Here is a 14763-nt window from a genome sequence, read left to right as displayed (position 1 = left end):
GGCCATGAGGAACCGCAACACTCGTCGTGCCATCAACCGTCGTCGCAACCAGAGGAACCAGAGCAACCGTCTTCTCAACTAAACGAATGTAGCTCCAATTCTTTTCAGAACAACTGTCGAACATCGCTTTTCACAAATAAATCGAGTATAACTAATGCAATTTTTTGAGTCTTTTGAGAATACTTTCCATTGTCATTACCCAATGAAATACTTTACTGCTTTCTCCTCAAAGCTAACTCTAAGGAGCAGATCTCTTAAGGAATCACTTGACAAATTCTGATAAGCTTTCTGTACGCCTCTTTTAAAAGAAAGTGCTCTTTGAATATTTTTGGATTAACAAAATGTCTGTTAAACCAAGTACTATTTTACTCTTTATTTAAATATAATTTTATCATTTTTGATGTCCCTCTCACAGCAAAAAAAAACCTCTTAGGATCCTCTTGAATTTGGACGATCAGTTTCTTTAATCTTGATAAAATTGTAAGCAGGGTGAGCTAGTGGGTTGGGAATCGGACCAGTGTTGCCAACTAACCACTTTAGTCAGTCAATTTTATTTTAGGTTCCGATCTGTTCTATTATTTTCAACGCTCAAAAGATATCGGAACCACTTTAGATACTTTAGATGCTTTTGAAGATGTCTTTGCATCACCTTTGTCTCTTTTAACGGAAACCTTGACAAGAAAAAGGTTGAAGAAAAATTACAATTTAAATTACAATTTGGCTGAATCCCCGGAGTTTAAGAATTGGTTTTGTTGAGTGATATCAGATTAAACAAGAGAGTACTTCAGCTCCACCAATGCATACCAGACACAAATTTATATTCCACACATATGATACATGTAGACATAACTATGAATGGCTTTTAGCTACTTAAATTTAATTTTAAGTGGAACAAAAAAGTCTGATGACTATGTTGTTACTAAAACTGCATCCGTATTTTAAAATTGACATAATTAAATAAAAATATTGCAAGAATTTTAATTTTTTTTTGGGACTATTTAAATATAGCCTACGCGTATTTGTAAGCAGATTTATTTTTATTTCTATATTTTTTTCAAATCATTGGTCGCATTCGCCAGAAAACATTTTCCCTGATCAAGGATCACAAAAACTTTATGCTACTGATACTTCCTGGTGAACGCTTTGATACATTTTACTGCCAACTCCTGATAATCGAATTATCGATTATAAAAGCTATGAACAGCGCAGATAGGAAATTAAATTAAAACTATGTAATAAATTAAAATAAATTTTTTGTAATTGCAAAACTGCTGCTGCTGTTGTACATTGATAACAAAGAAAGCTATCTATAAACATTTCATGAATTTCGATAAGAAAATCTGACGGTACATGCTCAGGTATCATGATACACAAAATTTGGTATTATATTATCAGATTATAGGTATCACAAAAATGATCAGAGAGCAAACCTGCCTGGTGAATGCGACCAATACTACTTTTACTGTGAAGGTCTGGCAACACTGCATTGGACTTGCCAATTGGAGCAATAGAAGACCCCATTCCAAGTAGGTCACCTTTGACCCGCTCGTCTAATTGCGAGTAGAAACTCAATTTCAATGCCCTGGCAACTGAAGGGGTTTTCACTTGTTTACCAAAGTAACTGGCAACAACTGGCAACATCTGGCATCCCAGTGTTGGAGCTGAATGCGCGAATTTGAGTTCGCTCTTAACAATGAGGGCTATGATGACATCCGTGAATAGTTATAAGAGGTGAGATGAAGAGGGGGCCGTATCATGGCCAAGTGCGTGAAACATGCGTACTTAGAAAGCTCAATATTTGAACGATTGAGAGATTGAATGGTTGAACGGTTGAACGGTTGACTGAACTGGGATTTGACTTGGCCCAAACGATGATAAGCAGAACGAGAGGCGGACAAAGATGACGGTGAAGAACGTTTTCGCCTCGGAGCGCTTTTATTTATTTATTCTTCTGCAGGGTCTAAAAATTGAATTGAATTCAATTGTGAATTATTGTACATAGATGAATATGTACATAGACTTGTTCCCTATGCCATTTACAGTTAGAATGGAATTGCGGTACTGTGAAGTGACCAATTTTTTTTTGTTGGCCATTTGCATATGTCGATGTTGAGTCTTGAAGCAAGTGCGGGTATAAAAGGCTTACAATTTGCACGATAATGTATCAAACATTGATTACCAATCAGTGCGAGCACAACGACGACTTGGACTAACCAATTTCACTCACCTCCAGCTGAGCCATTAACCGAAAAGTTCTCCACCGAGTAGTTTCGCTAGCTGGCACGAAAAGAATTAAGGATGAAGTGTCAAGTATCCTTGGTAGTGCTGCTCATCAGCCTCGTCTGCGTGTCGCTGGCCGAGAGGCCCTCCCACATGCTGAAGGCACGTCGCAGCTCCTACATCAATGAACCTGTCCTAGCTAGGTCCAATGATGCCGTTGTAGCTGCAGCCCTGGATCAGAATGCCGAGCAGGTGCCAGTTGCTGGATCAGGTGGCGGTGTCGGTGTCGGAGCGAATGGCAACAAAGATGCTTCCAGTGGACGTCTGTTTTTGAAGAAGTTCCTCACGTTCAAGAACATGTTTGGTAGCAACAACCAGCCGGTGATACCTATTATTATAACGAGTCCTGGCACCACCACTGCAGCAACCACCCCATCCGTAACTACAGTAACCTCAACTGGTACCATACCATCGGCAACTGGAACAGTGACTAATACACCAGCGTCAGCGACTTCCGCCACTACCCCAGTTCCCCCACTACCCCCACAGGCCGTGTATATAATAATGAGCAGGAGGACAATCAGATGGCCGATGATGAAGACGAGGAGCAAATGCAGCCAGCCGGTGGCGTTGCCATGGCAGCTAACGCTGAGCTACTCGATGAGCAGGCCATGCAGGCGGCACTCGCTGCCGGCGCCCAGGAATATGAGGTATTCACCGATGGTGATCAAGCGGACGAGAGCAAGGCCAGCCAGAACAATCACATCAATTTGCGTCGCAAGGGAGGACGTCGTGGTCAGTCGCAGGTGATCAGTGTGCGTATTCCACCACGTTATCGTCGCTATTTCAAGAATGGACAGAAGGTCATGCTCAACACCAAGAGCCGGCCCAACAAGCGTCGTGTGATTAGGAAGCGTGTCCAGAACAATAACAAGAGATTCAACAATCGTCGTCGCGGTGGCAAGAACAAGAACAAAAAGAACAAGGGCAAAGGCAAGAACAAGAACAAGAACAAGCGTCCACGCATCCCATTTGTCTAAACGACAAATATAGACAGCGAGAGAGAGGGGAAAATCACATCCAAAATTCACCCACTCCACAGAGATCAACGATCAACAGAACACATTTTTTTTTTTTTCTAATTTATTGTACCTAATCTTAAATTGAAGCCTCACTCTTTTAATTGAGCAAACAGAAGAATACAAAATAAAATCTTTCGAATAGTACTTGACCCACTTTTTATTCAACCTACAGCAATACTCTTTAATCGATCGTGATGTGGCAGAAAATCGCCTCTGGGCCAACTGAACTATTTAAGGGGCATTATTCGTCTGTCAGCCATATGAGTCCAAGATGAACTGTTCACTTTACTGGATGCTGTTGCTGATCTTGCTGTTGAATGTGGCTGCCAAGTCAAATGCCGCTGGATGTGGCGTTGTCTCGCAGCCGCTGCGCCTGCGCAGCACTTCAATAATCTGACCACTGACGAAACCGAGCAACAAATTCCACAGATCGATCTTAGCCAGCTAAGCGAACAGCAGCTGCAACAGCTCATGCAACAGCTGAATGTGGCGGATCAATTCGATGAGGATAATCGTGGCAGCAGTTGTCCATGGAACAAGATTCAGCGCATCATCAGACGCCAGTTGATCCGCATTCCTAAACGATATCTCAAGAAGTTACTTCGACAGTTTGGACTTGCTCGCAGCGGCAGCGGCAGCGTTCGCAGCGGAACAATTCAACTACAGCCACCGACTGAGTTGCAGCCCGAGTCCCAGCCTCAGTCCCGGCTATACTATCTAATACCTTTGGAATGACCTAATTGATAAATAAATGAAAAGATTTGCCTACACAAAACTCAAAGTAATCGCTCAATTATAGGCAAATGCACATTTCATTGCATACTTTTAGGCAGCACAGAGAAATAATGAGACTTTTTTTAAATTTTTTTATTTTTATATTTAGTAGAGACAAATTTAATTTAGTATATTAAATAAACATAAACAGTAATAGAATCAATTAAATGTAGATAATCATAAATCATTAATACGAATGATTGCTTCTAAGAGCTAGAATTTAATTGCATAAATAGGTGACTCTTAGCGCCTGCATAAAAATATAAATTAATAACTAAATAATAAAGTTATTGGTGTTCAGAAATGTAAAACCAACTGAAACAAACTAAAAATGTTGAGTTATCGTAAAACTGCGATATTTCGAATTGTATTGCAGACTTTTGCGATGCAATATTTCAAATTGTATTGCAGACTTTTGCGCTGTGTAAAACCATTGTACGATTTAATGAGTGAATATTCGAAAGCATACTTTCAGGCTGTGCAGTAAAAATTCGCATTCCCAACACTGTTAGCAGAGGGATCTTGGTAGCAGTGTAAGCATAAATTTAAATGAAAAAAAAAATACAAATATAACATGTTATATCTGTTGTAAAAAATACAAACACCAAATAATAAATGATTATAATATCGGTATATTCACGATAGACGTTAGGTGTGACGATAGCTGATCAGCTGTTGTGGCATTTTCACTGGCTTGACTTTGGTCACACTGTTCGGTGAATTATCAAAATCTATGCAGGTGGCGTGTTGTTTATTCTGGTGGCAATCATAATTGTTTGGACTGTGGCACTGATTAGATTAAGATCCCCACACTCACTCACTCCCACGCACACGCGCTCACACACACATACACACCTACACACACACACACACACACACATACAGACACGCTGTCAGAATGGCAAGTGGAATATTGGCTGGCAAAGTGGCATTTGTAACAGGTGCGTTTTGTTTATGTCAGCTTTCAAGTATGACCTTTGAACTCAGATCAATTTGCTAATACACAGGTGCCGGCTCTGGCATTGGACGTGCCACATGCCGCATACTGGCACGAGATGGAGCCAAAGTCATTGCCGCGGATCGCAATCTGCCGGCAGCACAGGAAACAGCCAAGCAACTTGGCGCTGAGCGAGCAGCAGCCCTGGAAGTTGACGTCTCGTCGGTGCAGAGTGTACAGAGCGCTGTTACGGCAGCCCTGGCTCAGTTCCAGCAGGCGCCCAGCATTGTTGTGAATTCGGCGGGAATTACCAGGGATGGATACCTGCTAAAGATGCCCGAACGCGACTACGACGACGTCTACAGTGTGAACTTGAAGGGAACGTTCTTGGTGACGCAACAGTTTGCCAAGGCAATGATCGAGCAGAAGTTGAGCAACTGCAGCATTGTCAATCTGTCCAGCATTGTGGCACGCATGAACAACATGGGACAGGCCAACTATGCTGCCACCAAAGCTGGCGTCATCTCCTTCACAGAGGTGGCCTCCAAGGAGTTTGGCAAATTCGGTATACGCGTCAACTGCATCCTTCCCGGCTATATTGACACTCCCATGGTGGCTGTGGTGCCCGACCAGATCAAGCAGCAGGTGGTGCAACGCTGTCCCCTTGGTCGTCTTGGTCAGCCCGATGAAATTGCCGAGGTGATTGCCTTCCTGGCCTCCCAGAAGTCCGCCTATGTCAATGGCGCTGCCATCGAAGTCACTGGCGGACTCAAGTAAATCATCAATCATCCACAACAATCACAAGCAAGATGACCCCGTTATTATCGCAAAAACAATCTGCATTTATTTGTTGTAGTTATATGTATAATTCAAGAATCTGTTTTTTTTTCTATTGTTTTTTGTTAAATTAAAAGATTTGTTGATAGTGAACTTTTCTCGAGCTTTCAAATTCGCTTGCAAAGAACTAACAAATTTATGCTCTTTTCCACTTCATGCGAAACATCCGCAGAAATAAAGCTTTATACATAAACTTTATACAATATAGCTATTGGTGAAAAGTCAAAATGATAAAAGTTATAAAATGTCAATGATACACAATTCACGCATTAGAATACGTACTTTACACCCAGGAATAAAATTCCAGAAGTGTTTTGTGTTTCTTTCCCGAAAAAATGCTTCCTTGAAAAATGCCTTAAACAATTATGATCAAAGATCAAATTCCAAGTAGTGTGTCTTTAGAAAAAAGTCTAGTGCGCTAGTGACGAAAGCACCAAGAAGGGTGACAAAGGCGACTAGCAATATATACAGCTAAAATGGAAAAATTTATACGTTGCTGTACCGGTACTGATACCGGAACCGAAAGGAAAAGACCGATATAGAACTGTTTACCGAAATAGTTGTTTTGGTAAGTACCGGAACCGAAATTAGAACCGATATTTGTTTCGGTTTGATTCCCTGTTGTTAATACTAATAAAATAGTTATGTATTAGATTGTTTTATTATTAAAATTCTCTATTTGATTCCCTGTTTTGAATACTAATAAACTAGTTAAGTATTAGATTGTTTTATTATTAAAATTCTCTATTTGATTCCCTGTTTTTAATACTAGTAAAATAGTTATGTATTAGATTGTTTTATTATTAAAATTCTCTATTTGATTCCCTGTTGTTAATACTAATAAATAGTTAAGTATTAAAATTCTCTATTTGATTCCTGTTTTTAATACTAATAAAATAGTTAAGTATTAGATTGTTTTATTATTAAAATTCTCTATGATTCTGTTCAAATTCCTCAGACTTATTTTTGGCAGAGTCGTTCCCGATTGGCCTTACGTATTGTAACTATCGATGGTAATTGCAGGATGAAACTGAAGATGGACCACTCTTATGGCCATTCTGGATGACATGGTCGTCCCAATGCGGTCACAAAGGGAAACAGTGTCGCGTTGGTTGAAGAGGGAGAGGAGAAAGCGAAGATGGGGACATGGCTATTTGGTGGTTGGCTGGTGCGGTGGGGCTACTACCAAAGTGTACAATATTAATATATTTCACAATTCCCCAGCTGCTAAATTAACGCACGCACACACACACACAGAGAGACGACAAACGACCAGCACATATGTATGTATGTATGTATGTACACACATACGTATTTATATGTTGTTGGGTTTGTTTGTGCACCACATTTGGGTGGGTTACGCCTGTGGTCGTGCGTGCAATTTAAATAATGAAGACATTTTATTAATTCAAGAAATTCAACTCGCCTCTGCCTCGAATATGAGCCACACACACACACACACGCACACTCAGTGGCAATTATATAGAACGGGTCGCTAGGACATTAAGCAACATCACCCCAAGCCCAAAGTTTCGGTTAGGGCTCTGGCCCAGGTTCCGCTCCCCCCTCCATTCCACAGACCATTCTCATGCCACTGTGGTCTATTTGTGTGTGTGTGTAGGTATATATGTGTGTGTGTGTTACGTTTAGCCCATTTCGTTTTTAGTGCATAGTGAAAAACAAAACATTTCCTTATCATATGTCCAAAGTCGCAACCCTCCAACACAAAGAGTAATTCAGATAGAGAGAGAGAGAGAAGAGAGGAGGAGACTGCCCCACTATAGCGTTAACAATTAACAACGCAACGCAGTGCGACAACGACAACCGGCTGCCAGCCACTTGAATATAAAACAGACCAAACGCGACCCACCGACGACCCCAATCAACTCACCACACACAGCACACACACAGAGCACACACACACACAGGGAATCCAATCCAGTCGAGGCCCAAGCACTCGCCATATCTCATGTTAATGAAATCGTAACTCTTCGTGCGACTTGTGTCCGTTTTTTGTGTCTGTTTTTCTGCGATGTCGATGACGTGCGTCAAACTCCAGCTCCAACTCCAGCTCCAGCTACAGTTCCAGTTCCAGCAATTGCAGCCGACAGTTGTTTATAATAATAAGAAGAAGCATGGAAGGGTAGATGGGTATTGTGTTGGGGACTGGGAGTAGATTAAAGAAACTCCTCAAAAAGCACTTTGTAAATCTACAAAAAGGGTCATAATTTGGCGACATTCAAGTGTAACACGCCATAGAAATACCCTGTAGTAAGTTTGACAATCCATCAAAGAATATATTAAAGAATATCCTTTGAGCATGTTGTCAATTGTGCTTACAATTTTTGGAAAACTCTTGAACTCGAACCGTTAACGAAACAAACCGTTTCATTTTAGTACCGAAACTGAAACCGTAACCGAATGAAAATTCTCTGTCAAGAACCAAATACCGAAACGTTTGTACCGGTACGGTTGTGGTAAAGTTGCTAGGTCAAAGAGTTCTCCAACTTCCAACTGTCATAACTTGATCAAAACTGAACCGATTTTCAAGCAAAATGTCATTTTGATCATGATTTGGCCTCTAAATTCATTCTGTATTTAAATTTTGTTCATTTTGAAAATTTAATTATTTTCGACCAAGATTCGATTTCGATGCTAAGGGTCCCCCCTTTGAAATTTCGAAAATTCAAAATTTTAAATCTCAAGTTTCCACTTTAATCAACTCCTTATATCGTAATTAGTATAAAACAACACTTTAAACTTGATTCTGAGACCTTTCATTTTTTTGTAAAAATCATGTGAAATTGAACAAAATTTGGACTTGTAAAGTGGCTAAATCCACAGTCTGACCAACTTCAAACTGTCATAACTCGATCAAAACTGAACCGATTTTCAAGCAAAATGTCATTTTGATCATGATTTGGCCTCTAAATTCATTCTGTATTTAAATTTTGTTCATTTTGAAAATTTAATTATTTTCGACCAAGATTCGATTTCGATGCTAAGGGTCCCCCCTTTGAAATTTCGAAAATTCAAAATTTTAAATCTCAAGTTTCCACTTTTAATCAACTCCTTATATCGTAATTAGTATAAAACAACACTTTAAACTTGATTCTGAGACCTTTCATTTTTTTGTAAAAAATCATGTGAAATTGAACAAAAATTTGGACTTGTAAAGTGGCTAAATCCACAGTCTGACCAACTTCAAACTGTCATAACTCGATCAAAACTGAACCGATTTTAAAGCGGAATGTCATTTTGTTCATTATTTGGAATTTTAATTCATTCTGCATTTAAATTTTATTATTTTGTTAAAAAAAATATTTTCCTCTAGATTCGACTAGATATTGATTTCGATGCTAAGGGTCCCCCCTTTGAAATTTCGAAAATTCAAAATTTTAAATCTCAAGTTTTCACTTTTAATCAACTCCTTATATCGAAATTAGTATAAAACAACACTTTAAACTTGATTCGGAGACCTTTCATTTTTTTGTAAAAAATCATGTGAAATTGAACAAAAATTTTGACTTAAATCCGCAGTCTGACAAACTTCAAACTGTCATAACTTGATCAAAACTGAACCGATTTTCAAAGCGGAATGTCATTTTATTCATTATTTGCCATTTTAATTCATTCTGCATTTAAATTTTATTAAATTTTTAAAGAAAAATATTTTCCTCTAGATTCTACTAGATGTTGATTTCGATGCTAAGGGTCCCCCCTTTGAAATTTCGAAAATTCAAAATTTTAAATCTCAAGTTTTCACTTTTAATCAACTTCTTATATCTTAATTAGTATAAAACAACACTTTAAACTTGATTCGGAGACCTTTCATTTTTTTGTAAAAAATCATGTGAAATTGAACAAAAATTTTGACTTGTAAAGTGGTTAAATCCGCAGTCTGACAAACTTCAAACTGTCATAACTTGATCAAAACTGAACCGATTTTAAAGCGGAATGTCATTTTATTCATTATTTGCCATTTTAATTCATTCTGCATTTAAATTTTTTTAAAATTGTTAAAGAAAAATATTTTCCTCTAGATTCTACTAGATGTTGATTTCGATGCTAAGGGTCCCCCCTTTGAAATTTCGAAAATTCAAAATTTTAAATCTCAAGTTTCCACTTTTAATCAACTCCTTATATCGTAATTAGTATAAAACAACACTTTAAACTTGGTTTTGAGACCTTTTAATTTTTTGTAAAAAATCATGTGAAATTGAACAAAAAATTTGACTTGTAAAGTGGCTTAACCCGCAGTATGACCAACTTCAAACTGTCATAACTTAATCAAAACTGAACCGATTTTCAAGCGGAATGCCATTTTGATCATGATTTGGCCTCTTAATACATTTTGCATTCAAATATTTTTAAATTCGTTAAAAAAATTTTTTTTTACCCTAGGTCTGTATATTTCGATGTCATATTTATTATAAAACGACATCTAAAAATTTTAAAATGTTTCAAAATTGATTGAAAAAAATTAAAATATAACCTTTTACTGAAATAGTTATTTTGGGACGTACCGGAACCGAAACCGTAACGTATATTTGTTTCGGTTTGATTCCCTGGTCGAAATAGCTGAATGAATGATAAACAAAAAGGATGTTGAAGTTTACATCTTCTCAGACTCTGTCAGATATCTCCAGTACACATATTCTTCATTTTCTGAAGGTCTCAGAGACTGGAAGAGAGACATCAAACGAACAGGGTCTCGTACAGTCAGGTTCGACCGATGCTGCTCAAAATCTATAGTACATTATAAGATTTTGGGACCATCAACAGATAAGAACATTTTAAAACGTGTATTGCCTGTTACATGTATACATTGTCTACTCTAAATGTTACCCCAACTATCAATTTAAAAAATTGAAGGGTATTCAACAGAGTAAGTACTCAGTCTGGACAATATGAAATCCATTCACTACCTGTCATACTATATATATCTTATGAGTAGTGCTTCTCTCGTCGCGTTATTACACAATTACAGGGTATGCTTGCAACAAATATATCACGGTAAGTTCAAGTTTGTCGGCAACGTGGCAGTTGTCAATAGCAAGTGTCCTGTGGCAAGTAAGTTTGTAAGTGCTCGCATGGGTATGCTATATGGATATTGCCTCAACTTGATCCACTGCAAATCCATTAGAGTCAGAGCTCAAACTGGTCGCCTGGTCGCCTGGTAGTCTGGTCGCCTGCAACTTACGATAGTTTCGTTTAGCCAACAATGTCATGCCAATTAACACAGTAAACCGCAATTGCAACTTCCGACGACTAAGTGCACGTAGTATAGTTATAAGCAACCCCACTTGCCACTTGCCACTCGCCACTTGCCACTCGCCACTTACCACTTGCCACTTGGCTCTCTCTATGTCTATGCATGTGTGTGTGTGTGTGTGCGTGTGTGTGTGTTTGGTGACAGGTTGTAAGCTGGTCGGGTGCCTGCTCGAGGGTCGTTTGTGACAAAGGCAACTAATTTAGTTTAATGTGCGTCGTGCGCGATGCCGCAACATTTTCTTGCGGACTGTGCGGCAAGCAGAACAAGGACACAGCAGCTACCCATGGACCCCAAGTCAAACATGTGAGTGTGTGTGTATGTGTGTGTGTGTGTGTGACCCTTACGCACTCATTAAGCATTTTTAGTCGAGCTTAGCGAGCCGTTTGTTTGCATTGTCAACTCGACTCCCCTCACAACACTCCACAACACTCCACAACTCGACAACTCCACACTCCATCGTCGACGCTCTGTCAACGTCCTTTATTTCATTTCATTCCACACACTGCTTACCATTAATTTACACACACACACACACACATATATTTTTGGCTTTGCCTGTTTCTGGGTGGCACTTTTTAATTTCTGCGCTGTTTGTTTGATTTTTAGCTTTTACAGCTGACAGTATTCTGACGTGACGTGACACCATACACCCACACACTCACACACCCACACACTCACACACCCATCACACCCACCACACTCAGCTACTCACTAGGCTTGGGTAGGTGGTAAAATTACAAATGTTTCACTGCTTTATTTGACTTACGAGGGCAGCTGCGATACCAGCTGCTAATGATAAGCAAGTTGCACTTTGATGTTGCCTCAAAAAAAAAAATAAAAATAAATAAATAAAAATGAATTAATATACACCAAACTTTGTTTTGCAATAAATTTTATTCATTTTTATTTGTTTTTTCTTTCATTTGTATCTTTTCATATATATGTATATATATACTATATGCAATTGTTTATTTGCTGTAATTAACCTGTTTTTTTTTTTTTTGTATACATAAAACATTTGTTCATTTCGGCAATTACTGACAAAAAAATATCGACAGCTAAATATATAGCGATTTCAATGCAATCTCACGTCGCTTAATTGCTAAAGGCGCACAAAACAACACAAAAAAGAAAACAAAATCATTAAGCATTATAAAAGAATATGAAGTGATGCCTTTTATTTGAATTTTTCGATATGAAATACATATGTTTATATATCAAAATATTGCTACGACGACGGGTCTATATTATCAGTTAGACAAAAAAAAAAAAAAGAACTCTATATATATAATAGTATATAAGTATAGACTATATACTCTATTTATGTTAATGGCATACTATAGCTAGGATAAATGTTTATTAATTATCGTTACACACTTAGAAGTAAGCTTAGAAGTACACTTAGCACAATTGAACTGATGAGTTTGAATCATATATAAAAATTTCTTGATACCCGTGCAGAGGATAATATTTGTCATATATGTAAAAACATTTCCTAAAAAGTCTGACCTTGCTATAGCAAACTTTCAATTAAAAAATTTTATGTTTTTTCTTAGAAATTATTTTTTGCCATAGTATCTCAAAAAAAGGTTATTGTATAACCTGACCAAGCATGTACAAAAATAAACGACTATATATAATATATTTAAATGTTCTAAAATATATTTTTCAATAATCAAGTTAATTTCAACTAAATATCAATCAAATCACTTTGCAAGGGTATACAAATTCGGCATGCCGATATTTTCTTTTGGTTTTTTTTTTAAATTTAAAGTTCTCTATTTTTTTGCGTTTGCTGAGATTAAAATGTGGGCGTGTTATAAGTTAAGGCGACTGTTTTAAGGAGTTTAAGTATTTAGCTACGACATATGTATCTTCAAATACGTTTTCATTGGCCTACACTCTAAAAAAAACTCTTAAGGTACGACAAAAAAAAAAGAAGAACGTTCTTCGGCTTAAATACTATCAGGTACTTTGGCATATTTTTTTCTTAAGCAAATGCACATACAATTTTTCACATACATTTACACATGGTATGACAGTATGGTTGCAAGCACATTGACTGAATAATTTTAAAATATTTAAAATTTAATATTTTATTTATTTATTTTTTTTTGTTAATTTTCGCGCCTTCCTTTTGCTACTGTTAATATGGAAGATATTTGATAGATATATTTTTTTTTTGATATTTTACTTTAATTGTAAACGCTTTAAGATATGTCAACAGTTAATAGTGAAAACTGGAAAGAAACAATAGTTAACAATCAGGCTGCAAAATTTTGTTTTTTTTGCATTGTATATTTCATTTATTTTTGTGGTAATTACATTTCTAGCAATTGGTGTCTTGTTTTTTGTTTTGTTTTTGTTTTTCATCGGCTTTTGTAATAAATAATCTTTGTAAGGCCCTTTTTTAACATGCAGCAAGTTTCTATGGACTTGTAAATGCGCAAAATCCTAGCTTAATAGTCTATTAAAACCCTCCCTTGAGAGGTCCTTACATCTTCTTGAAAAAAATTAGATTTGTCACGCCAAAAGCTAAAGCAGCCGAGATATTTTACATCAACTGACTCTCACTAGGCTAGAGGAGAAAAAAAAACCATTGTAATATATTATGATAATATAAAATACTAAGTATGTGTGAGTAGTTAGTTATAGAGCAGCTGGTAGTTCTACTAGCTATACCTAGAATATGGTTAGCCTAGTTAACATAAATGCTGCCTAATAAGACGTGGCATGAGCTCATTTAAACGAATGCTTAATCTTTAAGTTACACAATGCGAATTTTTGGTTGCTAAAAAGTTTGAAAGGTCTCTTCTTACCTTACCTTACCTCAGCGCCACGAAAACACAGTGTGCTATGGCGCCCAACGACTGTCTGGCGCCCAACGTTAGCTCTATATCTTTTCATTCGGCCTTGAGATCAGTCTTACGAGTGTGTTCTGTGGTAAATGGGCGGGGCTACAGGCGGAGACCTAACAGAGATTCCTCTTCTTCCAGCTGCTTAGACAGCCGTCGGAGGGCAGTAGCGAGGAGTTAGATGTGCGAGATACGGATTACCATAGATGGCGCTGTATCGCGGATCCACCTCAAGGCCATCGAGCTGGGCACCACAACGTGAGTGGTGGTTGCTGTACTCTGATTACTGCAGCTTCCATTTGGCGAGGAGCTGACTACCGAGGCCGTTGTCGACTGTAGACTGGGCAAGCCATTCTCCTGGCGTATTTCACGTGCTCCAATTATGCTGCCGGTCAGACTTCCACCACTGCTGTTGGTCAGAAAGGTCATGGGCACACTTTGAACGGCAGTTTGTTGCTGCTGTTGTTGCTGTTGTTGTTGCTGGTGATGATGTTGCTGGTGTTGTTGCTGTTGCTGCAGTTGCAGTTGATTCTGATGGTTATTCTGCAGGATGGTGGAGCTGCCATTGGACTTGGTCGAACAGGATGTCAGATACTGTGGCGGTGGACTGTAGTGTGTGCTGTAATCTCCGTACGGAACATAACCACCGGAAATGTCCACCTTGAGATCGCTGTAGTTGGAGGTACGATCACCTGGCTCCATTTTGCAGCTGACACCTCCATTCTTGGTGATCTGATGCTCGCTAATGACGTCGGCGGGAGGCAGCTTGGTGCGCTTCTTGCA

At 38.2% G+C, this 14763-nt stretch overlaps 1 protein-coding gene and 1 pseudogene across 1 annotated transcript; both read left to right on the top strand.

The window, feature by feature from the left end:
* Window positions 1-2298: 2298 nt before the first annotated feature.
* On the top strand, window positions 2299-3260 carry LOC117787128 (annotated as a pseudogene).
* Window positions 3261-4832: 1572 nt separating this feature from the next.
* LOC117786771 (estradiol 17-beta-dehydrogenase 8-like) lies at window positions 4833-5891 on the top strand. The gene is made up of 2 exons (XM_034625148.1): window positions 4833-5017; window positions 5084-5891. Exons 1-2 carry the CDS (start codon window positions 4975-4977, stop codon window positions 5788-5790), a joined length of 750 nt encoding a protein of 249 aa, XP_034481039.1. The 5' UTR covers window positions 4833-4974; the 3' UTR covers window positions 5791-5891.
* Window positions 5892-14763: the final 8872 nt, after the last annotated feature.

Source organism: Drosophila innubila, chromosome X, assembly GCF_004354385.1.
Source record: "Drosophila innubila isolate TH190305 chromosome X, UK_Dinn_1.0, whole genome shotgun sequence".
NCBI lineage: Eukaryota > Metazoa > Arthropoda > Insecta > Diptera > Drosophilidae > Drosophila > Drosophila innubila.
The sequence above is the reverse complement of the archived record's forward strand: the minus strand, read 5'-3'. Positions and strand labels throughout refer to the sequence as shown.

Bases quoted from the DNA above. Each gene is read 5' to 3' on its own strand.
- LOC117786771 (XM_034625148.1), top strand. From the start codon at position 4,975: ATGGCAAGTGGAATATTGGCTGGCAAAGTGGCATTTGTAACAG. The intron at 5,018-5,083 runs GTGCGTTTTGTT...GCTAATACACAG, and splicing joins CAAAGTGGCATTTGTAACAG to GTGCCGGCTCTGGCATTGGA.